Source organism: Aphanomyces astaci, assembly GCF_000520075.1.
Source record: "Aphanomyces astaci strain APO3 unplaced genomic scaffold supercont1.15, whole genome shotgun sequence".
Lineage (NCBI taxonomy): Eukaryota > Oomycota > Saprolegniomycetes > Saprolegniales > Verrucalvaceae > Aphanomyces > Aphanomyces astaci.
The window spans coordinates 1-9,337 of record NW_009798278.1 but is presented as its reverse complement, the minus strand read 5'-3'; the positions used below and the strand labels follow the sequence as shown (position 1 = coordinate 9,337).

General features: G+C 52.7%; 4 protein-coding genes across 4 annotated transcripts; all 4 read left to right on the top strand.

Annotated features, from left to right (window-relative positions):
* Window positions 1-232: 232 nt before the first annotated feature.
* H257_07231 (hypothetical protein) lies at window positions 233-584 on the top strand (the record flags this gene model as incomplete). The annotated part of the gene is made up of 2 exons (XM_009832683.1): window positions 233-336; window positions 374-584. 2 exons carry the CDS (start codon window positions 233-235, stop codon window positions 582-584), a joined length of 315 nt encoding a protein of 104 aa, XP_009830985.1.
* Window positions 585-850: 266 nt separating this feature from the next.
* Window positions 851-2,171, top strand: H257_07230 (hypothetical protein; the record flags this gene model as incomplete). The annotated part of the gene is made up of 4 exons (XM_009832682.1): window positions 851-1,060; window positions 1,153-1,377; window positions 1,512-1,719; window positions 1,780-2,171. The coding sequence occupies 4 exons, from the start codon at window positions 851-853 to the stop codon at window positions 2,169-2,171; spliced, it is 1,035 nt and encodes a 344-aa protein (XP_009830984.1).
* An 11-nt stretch (window positions 2,172-2,182) lies between these two features.
* H257_07229 (hypothetical protein) lies at window positions 2,183-5,312 on the top strand (the record flags this gene model as incomplete). Its single annotated transcript, XM_009832681.1, has 9 exons — window positions 2,183-2,305; window positions 2,329-2,759; window positions 2,878-3,059; window positions 3,134-3,720; window positions 3,836-4,103; window positions 4,150-4,497; window positions 4,536-4,858; window positions 4,912-5,020; window positions 5,047-5,312. The coding sequence occupies 9 exons, from the start codon at window positions 2,183-2,185 to the stop codon at window positions 5,310-5,312; spliced, it is 2,637 nt and encodes an 878-aa protein (XP_009830983.1).
* A 922-nt stretch (window positions 5,313-6,234) lies between these two features.
* H257_07228 (hypothetical protein) lies at window positions 6,235-7,749 on the top strand (the record flags this gene model as incomplete). The annotated part of the gene is made up of 4 exons (XM_009832680.1): window positions 6,235-6,471; window positions 6,679-6,830; window positions 6,911-7,284; window positions 7,334-7,749. The coding sequence occupies 4 exons, from the start codon at window positions 6,235-6,237 to the stop codon at window positions 7,747-7,749; spliced, it is 1,179 nt and encodes a 392-aa protein (XP_009830982.1).
* Between the last annotated feature and the right edge of the window lie 1,588 nt (window positions 7,750-9,337).

Here is a 9,337-nt window from a genome sequence, read left to right as displayed (position 1 = left end):
AATTTCACTCGAAAGCACAATAGTGAGCGCATTCCTTTAGCTAGGCTAGCTACAAAGCGAACCTAACTTCATATAATCACTTGTGAATTTACCATCTACCTGTCTATCCTTTACGGGAGTGACAACAATGAATTCTTTAGTGAATTTGCTCCTGCGGACACACTTCGTGTCCGAGTTCCCTACGCTTGCCTTAGTCGACGAGGCGCGTTCTTACTTTTTCCCTGCCGTGACCATGGACAAAGATGCTTCGTCTACTCCCTTGTCGCCGCGCACTGGGGCTGGCCTTGTGCTGACCCGTACCCGATCCCAGGAGGCTGTCTACGACTCCGCTGCACCGTATGCCCATTACCCTCCTGACAATGCTGTCCAGTAGCTGCGCCAGCAGGTATAATCACCCAGCCGTGGACGCACAGTCATCCCGGCTGGACACGGTGCAGCAAGCTGTAGGTGCTCAAAGCCAACAAAAATACGAACAGCTGATGGTGCTTCACCAGCAACAACAACTGCAAGCCAACGCTCAGATGGAGCTCAACCAGAAGCTGATGGCTGAGCTGGCCTATAGCGTGACCTGCAAAACCAGCTGATGGCCCAGTTGGAGTCCCAACGCCGGACCACCGAATACCATGACCAAGGACTGCGAGCAGCTGCTGCGTCCTCTGTCATGCAAGCCTAAGCGTTGGAAGACATGCGATGCCGTACGAGCGCCAGATGGCATGCCTTTGCGGCTGCCCCACCGCCACTCTCTGTGCAAGTACCTGCGTCACTGGGTGTACAAATGGTCTATGGATTCCACGAGGTGCCCAAGGCCCCGACGTTTAATTGAAGCACGAAAGTGCAGAAGCGTCGGTTCATGGACCAGTATGAGGCTTACATGCGTAAGATCCGTCTCGCCAATGCCCAGCGACCCGGTGGACAGCAAGTCTACCAGATGCCTCTCAGCGGCTGTATTGACCTGCTGTCCGTGGAGCGTGTCGCCTTCTGGGAGATTGCCAAGCCAAGCCATGAGCTAACCGGGGAAGACTGGCAAGACTTTTGCCTTGGAGCTCGCAATGGAGATCCTGTAGATTTGACCAAACTCAACCAAGCCATGGGGAAGCTCAGAATGGACACCTCAATCCTCTCATCCGAATCACGTGTCTCAAAGCTGGTTAGCGACTTCGAGGCTACGCTGGTTCTCTCAACATGGAAGGTTTCGCTGAGTCTGAGCCCAAGCTTACGGTGGATTTCCTGATGGCTGCCATAATGCCACCTGCTGTGCAGAAGCGTGTGTGTGAGCTCATGAAGCTCTATGAGAACCGTAGCTACAATAAGGATGCCCGAGCGTTCAAGAACTGGCTCGCCGAATATATGCGTCATTACGGCGAATTCGATCCATTGGTACAGGCTACCCCTCTGCCTCCTAGGCCGACGCCTACGCCTGACAAGAGCCATGACAAGGGTGACAAGGGCGGAAGAGGTGGGAGAGGCCGTGGTGGCAGGGACAAGACGGTGGCCGTTGTCAACGTGGATAGGGTCCCTATCACCACTTCACCCAGAAGGACGGGAAGTGCTTCAAATGTTTGAGCGCTGGTCACAACGTGTTCAAGTGTCCCAAGGTGGCCGATGGCGAAGCCCGTCTGTTGATGGATCGGGCCAAGGCCATCTGGGCCGAAGCCCAAGGCGAAGGCAAGATGGAGAAGGCGGTAACCATTGCCAAAGAGGTGAAGACAGTTGAGCCAAGTGAATAATCGGCCGTCTTGTGTGCTGCGCGTGTGGTCTGCACGGCCAGCCAGGCTGTAGCTCTGGATGCCTCGTTCGACAGTGGTGCGGACCAGAGCGTGATCCCTCCCAAGACGTTCCAGTTGTTGAAGGACGCCGGGCGTGACGTGGTCGTGACGGATCTGCCGACACCTGTTTTGGTCCGAGGTTTTGTGGGCCCCAGCCATACGGTGACCCAAGAAGTTAAGCTGACGCTCAAGTTCGAGACCGATGTTAGCTCCCTGGTGTTGGCTAACGTCAAGTGCTGGCTCTTTGTCGGAAACCTGACAGCTGGTGTGGGTGACATCCTGCTTAGCCGTCCTATCATGCACAAGCTAGGCTACGACCCGCAGTCTATGCTACGTGAAGCTGCCGCGGTGTTCAGCGAATACGACATGGAATACGTGGAGTCTACCAGTGGTGTGGTGTGGTGAAGACAGTTATGATGGCGACCAAGCAAGAGCTGGTGGATGATCTAGCCGAAGAGGAAGAAGCTTTGGTGCCCATGGAGCTGGCCGCCTGTTTTCCCGATATGACGCCGGTGGACCCAGCTGTAGAACAAGCCAAGGTTCACGCGATACTGGATGCCAGGGTGGTAAAACTCTGGTAGCTGGCTGTTGTGCTGAGTTTGCCCTGGGCCTATCCAAGCTCCTAGCCAAGTATATGGACGTTTTCCGCCTTACGCTTGGCCGCGACCCACCGGTGGACATGCCACCTTTGAAGGTGCATCCGACAAAGAACTCCAACCCTGTGCGTTGCAAGGCTAGACGCTATTCCCTCCCTCAGCGTGAGTTCATGCAGAAGCATGTGGAAGAGCTAGAGAAGGCTGGTTTCATCTATCGAAACCCAACCAGCCGATGGGCGTGTGCCCCTCTGATCGTGCGCAAGCCTCATACCAAGGACAAATTCCGTATGGCGGTGGACCTACGCCCAGTCAACAGCCAGACGGAGCAGATTGCCTGGCCTATGCCCATGTTGGAAGTTGTGGTGGATCACCTGCGTGGAGCCACCTGCTTTTTCATGTTGGACTTCTTCAAGGGCTACTGGCAATTCTCCTCGGATCTAAGCTGCCAAAGGGATGTTCTCGTTCCTTACGGACACTGATGTCTACACATCTAATCGGGTGATGCAAGGTGGTAGCGATAGTGTGGCCTATTGCCAGTCTACGGTCCAAGCCATGTTCGCTGAGCAGCTGTACAAGTGCCTGCTAGCCTGGTTGGACGACCTCCTGGGCTATCACAAGACACCAGCTGGCCTTCAGTTGGCCCTAGCTGAAGTGCTTGAAGTTTGCGCCAAACGTGGCCTGAAGCTACACCCAAAAAGTGCTAATTCTTCGCAAAAGAAGCTAAGTGGTGTGGCCGTATCATTAGCGGCGCTGGAGTGAAGCATGACCTAGTTCGAGTGGACGCTCTACAGCGACTGCCCGAGCCCAAGACTGGTGCCGACCTCCAGCAGTATGTATGCGCCCTCAACTGGATGCATATGTCCATCCCTGGTTTCAACGTGTTGGTACGGGATCTGACAGTTGTGCTGGAACGTGTGTTTTCTTCAGTCGGGGGGAAACGCACCAAGCAGCTGGCGGCTACTGTGCTGCTGACGGACGTTGGCTGGAACGACACTCACGTGGCCGCACTGGAAGCCACCAAAAAGGCGCTGGCCAAGGTGGTGGAGCTCAGCCACCCCAAGCCAGAGATGCGGCTCTGTGTGTTCGCTGATGCCTCCGAAGAACACTGGGGTGCAGTCATCACCCAAGTCCCACCCGACCAGTTGAATCGGAAGTTTGAAGCCCAATCCCACGAGCCCCTCATGTTCCTGAGTGGGACATTCACGGGGGCAGCTGGACGCTGGGCCATTGTGGAGAAGGAAGCCTATGCCATCGTGGTGTGGGCTGACCACCTGCTGCATCCTGCCGCTGGTTTCAACCTCTACACTGACCATCGGAACCTGAAGTTCATAATCAACCCGACAGCTGTGGTGGCCTCTGTACCAAAGTACACCGCCCAGAAGTTGGAACGCTGGGCCCTGCTGTTGATGAGTTACAGAGATTCACGGCATCCCCGGGGAGACAAACGTGTGGGCTGATCTGCTCTCGCGTTAGGGATCGCCGTTGAAGTCCATTTGTGCCATCAGTCAAGAGCTACTGAAGGTGTTACCTTTGCGGAGCAGCCCTTTCGAGTGGCCTACGCTTGTAGCCATTGGGACTGCCCAACGTGACAGCCTGGACACCAACACCATCGCCGCTCTATCCCTAGAGTTCAGCCAGCTGGCCGATCATCAAATCAAGCTGGACACCGGTGATCTGTGGCAGCTGCGACTAGTCAACCAAGTGTTGTGGGTGCCAGATGAAGCCAGCGAGCTCCAGCTACGTCTGTGTGTGTGCCCATGCTAGCCTAGCTGGCCATCGAGCCTCAGGCCCAACCCTGGACAGCTTGGTGGCCTTTTGTTGGTGGACTACCATGGAGAAGGACGTGCAGTACTTTGTGGACCGTTGTCTGCATTGCACTAGCGTATCTGGTGGTGCACCCAGACCTTTGGGGGAAGCCCTACACTCTGCCAAGCTAAATGGTCTCCTGCACTGGGACTATCTGTTTGTGGGAGACTCCAAGACAGGCGACAAGTACCTGTTCGTGATAAAGTGTGATGCCAGCAAGCTGGTGTGGCTATTTCCATCAATGGAAGCCACGGCTGTGTTTACCAAGGACTGTCTGCTTCAGTGGCTTGCTGTGTTTGGTGTGTGCTACGAGTGGGTTTCCGATCAAGGTACCCATTTCAAGAATCAGGTCATGGCTGAACTGCAGCATCCCACCACCATTTCACCACTGCTCGCTGTCCATGGGCTAATGGGACCGTCGAGGTGGTTATGCGTCAGCTGCAACTACTGTTTCGGGCATGCCTCAGTGAGTGGCGCATGGCTACGACCCATTGGAATGAGATCCACGTGGTAGTCATTCTCATCATGAACCAGCTGCCCTCCCCATCCCTTGGCGGCGTGGCCCCCGTGACCGCTATGTCCGGCCGTCCAGCCATGTCACATCTGGACACCATCATTCTTCCTGGCTCTCTCAAGTCTGCTACGCTGGCGGAGATCGAGTCAATGCAACGTGGCAACTCGACCAAGCGCGTAAGGCCCTGGATGCTATGCACATGGAGATGAATGCGACAAATTCGTTGAAGCGTGACCGAGCCCGCAAGACCCATAACAAGAAGCGAGGCATGCAAATGGCCCAATTCGTTGTTGGAGATTACGTGCTCTATCAAGACGTGTGGCAGCACCATTGGCCAAGTTGCGGACCACATGGTGTGGCCCAGCTGTTGTGACAGCTGTGGCCAGCAGCTGGCTATACGACGTCAAGAACCTCATCACTGGTGACGAGAGGGAAGCCCATGCCAGCCGCCTCAAGTTCTACGCCGATAAGAGTTTGCATGTGTCTGAAGATTTCAAAAAGCACGTGACCCACAACTCTGAAGGCTACGAAGTGGAGGCCATTGTGGATACCCGCTATATGGCCGCCAAGAAGGCCGATGAAGTGCTGATCAAGTGGCGCGGCCTAAAAGACGTTGAGAACTCCTGGTAGCCAGCGGCTACCATCAAGGAAGACGTTTCTGTGACGTTCAAGAAGTTCTGCGCCAAGAAGGGATCCTCTGTGAGCAGATGGCCAAGGCCTATTTCATGTTGGAGTAAGTCATGGGGGAAGTGTTGTCCGGCGAAAACCATTAAACAAGGGACTTCAAGTTTCCCCGACATCTGAGAACTGTGATTTCCCCCGAATCCTGGATTTTGATTGGCTCACTCCATATTTAATCCTGATACTGACCAAAAATCAGGTTTTCATCTTTTGGGCCACATCCGAACACCTGCGTACATACATTTTCCAATATGAATTCGGACGTAGCCAAGTAGATTACATTTAGCTAGTGAGCGAACGCATTTCTTTAGCTAGCTACAAAGCGAACCCCGTTGGAGATAATAACTTCAAATAATCACTTCTGAATTTACTATCTACCTGTCTATCCTTTACGGGAGTGACAACAAGTATTCTCGTACCATGTACCAACTGTGACGTGGACTCTGACGAAACAATCTACGTGGTGCAATTCGTTTACCCTTCTGATGCCGCCATCACCGCCCTCACAATCGGGGCGACTTGGTTGTCGCTGCGATGTTGAGGGCTGTGGTGACGGCGTCAGAAGACACATGGCCATTCGACGTAGGGCTGTAACAGTCGGTGGCGTTTCAGAGGTCCAATTAAGAATCGACAGGTGTTATCGTACATGTGCACTGTGACGCCGCAGTCGCATCACGTGGTCATTGCTCCTCGACATTGCGCGTTGAGTTCAATAAATTGGATTATTAATTTTGATATTGCTATGAATCCGGATACCACAAATCTGATGGATAAATGTGTCAGCGAGGTAAAAATACACAGGAACCACCGCAGAAGTCGTCCACAAAATTTTCATACTTTAAATCATATAAAATAGTGATCAACATTCACAATGCGTGTCAACAAGCGTGACCTGACGAACGATGACCGCGAGGCCATCCTTCGGGAGATTCTGCTGAACAGCAGTAATACCTCGTTGGCCATATTGCCCAACGGCATTGCGCAGGTGCTTGCGGAGAAGTACATCTGCCATCACTCCACCATTCGCCGCGTCTTTGCTCAGGCAAAGGAGCAAGGGGTTACCACTGGCAACATGAAAGTTTCGGTTGCGAACAGAAAGAAGGGTCGGGTGCGTAGTAAGAGGGCCTATACCGCCGAGCAGGTGAAAGCAAAGATAATACGAGTACCACTCGCCCACGCACAACACTGCGCTAAATCTCGGAGCTGACAGGTATACGTCAACGACAATACTATAAAATTAGTCAAAATGGTCATAGGAATAAGTCGCGGTTCCCTGCACTGGTATCCCAAGCTCGGGATCTTTCGTTCGCACTAGAATGCTATCCGTCCCAGCTTGACCGATGCCAACAAGTACAGCCGCATGAAGTTTGCATTCAACTTCGTTCGGGCGAACATGGAGTTCGACGACATGATGGACTACGTCCATTTGGACGAAAAATGGTTCTACATCACCAAGACAACGAGACGGTACTATCTGGTTCCTGGCGAGAAGGAACTCAACGGACGTGCAAGTCAAAGAGGTACATTTCCAAAATTATGTTTCTCAGCGCCGTGGCCCGACCTCGGTACGACGACGCTACGGGTACATGGTGGGATGGCAAGATTGGAACTTGGCCGTTCGTTGAGTCCGTCCAAGCCCAGCGCAACAGTGCCAACCGAGCTGCAGGGACCTATAAAACCAAGGCGTTGACCGTGACCAAGGACGTATACCGCGCGTTCCTGGCGGAAAAGGTCTTACCGGCGATCGTGTCCAAGTGGTCATGCCCCAAGCGACTTGTCCACCTGCAGCACGACAATGCGCGCGCACATGTGTCGCCAGACGACGCGAAGCTCTTGGCAGCCTTCGCCAGCAACAGTACATCTGATTGGACGTTCGCGAACAATCCGCAACTTCCCAACTCACCCGACATGAACATCCTTGGTCCTTGGATTCTTCGCCGCCATCCAGTCCCTCCAGCATCGCACGTCAGCCCGAACTGTGGACGACCTCATCACCAATGTCCATGCAGCAGTCGACACGTACCCGTTCGAGCGTTTGGACCGGACGTTCATGACTTTCCAAGCGTGCCTTGTGGAAACGATGAAGTGTTTTGGCGACAACGCGTTCAAGGTGCCTCATCTGTCCAAGGAGAAGCAAGCGCGGCTGGGGCTCCTGCCTGAAAACGTTCGATGCCCTGCGGATACCTACGACAGTGTCAAGCGCTCACTGGATTCCGTCGACTGCACCGTCATGGAGAAGAAGTTCCAAGAGGAACTGGACGAGGCTCGAAGCATGCACGAGCTGGTCCAGGAGCTCGAGCGCATTGCCCTATGTGACGACGAAACGGTGGATGAGTTGATGGCTGGAGTTGGAATAGATCCAATCAGCTTAGATAATGACGAGTAAAGCATACCGGTGCATGTTGCAGGTATTGCGTGAAGTTGGTGGGCTCGGTAGGAGGGTTCCTGAGGTAAACCCCCCTTTCAATCGATTCCGGAGGAGGGTTCTTGAGGTAAACCCCCCTCCGGAATCGATTGGAACTGTCAGATTTTCCATATCTCGTCGTTTGATTGCTTCTGAGACACTTGGATCCCATGTTTTCATTGGCCACTTGTATCGTTACAACTCTAGAAGTTGATGCAAAGTATAAAGTTTTGCAGAGTTTTTAATTTTATTCAAGGAGCCGTACAGCTTTTTTCTGATCTACGCAAGTATTTTGGGACGGAGGGAGTAGTTCTTGCTCTGGTTTTCATTGCGACACGTGTGAAAGATATTGATATGACTGCTATTACCTACATGAAAAAAGTTGAAAACAAACAACCCTACACGTGATGGAACCCATGACCTTTTGCATGAAAAGCTTACTCTCTACGAGCTCCCCAATTTGGATTTGTTACAGAAGTACACAGGAATAACTTTTCACTCAAAAACCTTGGATTCTGGATCCACTCCAAGAGGACCTGGGAGATTTGATATATCCTCTTACATTCGATGAGGCATGTCTCAGTCAAGACAGGTACACAGACCGTGACGTTTGGTCCTATGGATGGCAAAAATTCTTTCTCAATAAGTCCCACCCACTTACTCATGGACGTTTTAGGTCAATGCGATATCTCCTTATTAATACTGTAGTACAGTACCAAATTTCCTGAGTGAGTGGGCATTTGACCATTGAGTGGGTGTGTCACCCACTCACTCGGGAATTGGTCTGGACGGGCAATATATGATGAGTAAGAGCATCCCCCCACCCCTGACGCTAAACCCAAAACTCAAAAACCAGATCTAAAGTGGGATCACGCAAAATAATTTAGCGTTTTTCATCATATTTCACACCGGTTGCCAAACAGCGATTGAACTCTATTCGCATGGATGCACGTCACCAAGCCGCAGAATCGCCTGGATAAAAGTAGTTCAGGGCAAAGCATGCCAACAAGTCAGGGCAAAGCATGCCAACAAGTCAGTGAATGAACTACTAGCAGGGAATATCGCTTAGAAAGCCGCATCAGTAGTAGCACTCCGTTGCCGGTACTAGTGCGGTTGCGACCTTTAATCGCGTCTACCCTTACATGCGCTTGAAAACGAACAGATACACAATATTTGATTGATAGTCTACGCATGCGTTAACAGAAGTCCAGAAGTCGCAATAGAGGGGGAGGGGGCATGCTCCGTTGGTCGAGACTGCACCCGCTCGCTCGTGTACGGTGCCCACATCCCAGTGCCTGCGATGTAGGCCCGTACACGACCGAGCGGGTGCAGTGCTGGGGCAACGCATGCAGGCGCTGATTCCACGCGACCTGGTCGTCCTTGCATCTGTTCAGGCGCCAACTTTCAGTGTGCTTCCTACAAGAATCGCAATAAGGTTAACATCGTCGGTCGGCGAGGTTAGCACATGCCGAACGACGACTGCCGCCATGGCCAATGCTGACAGTCATCCTTCACCATACAAACGTCACATGCAGTCGCGTCGATGAGTTACACAAGATAGGACTCATGG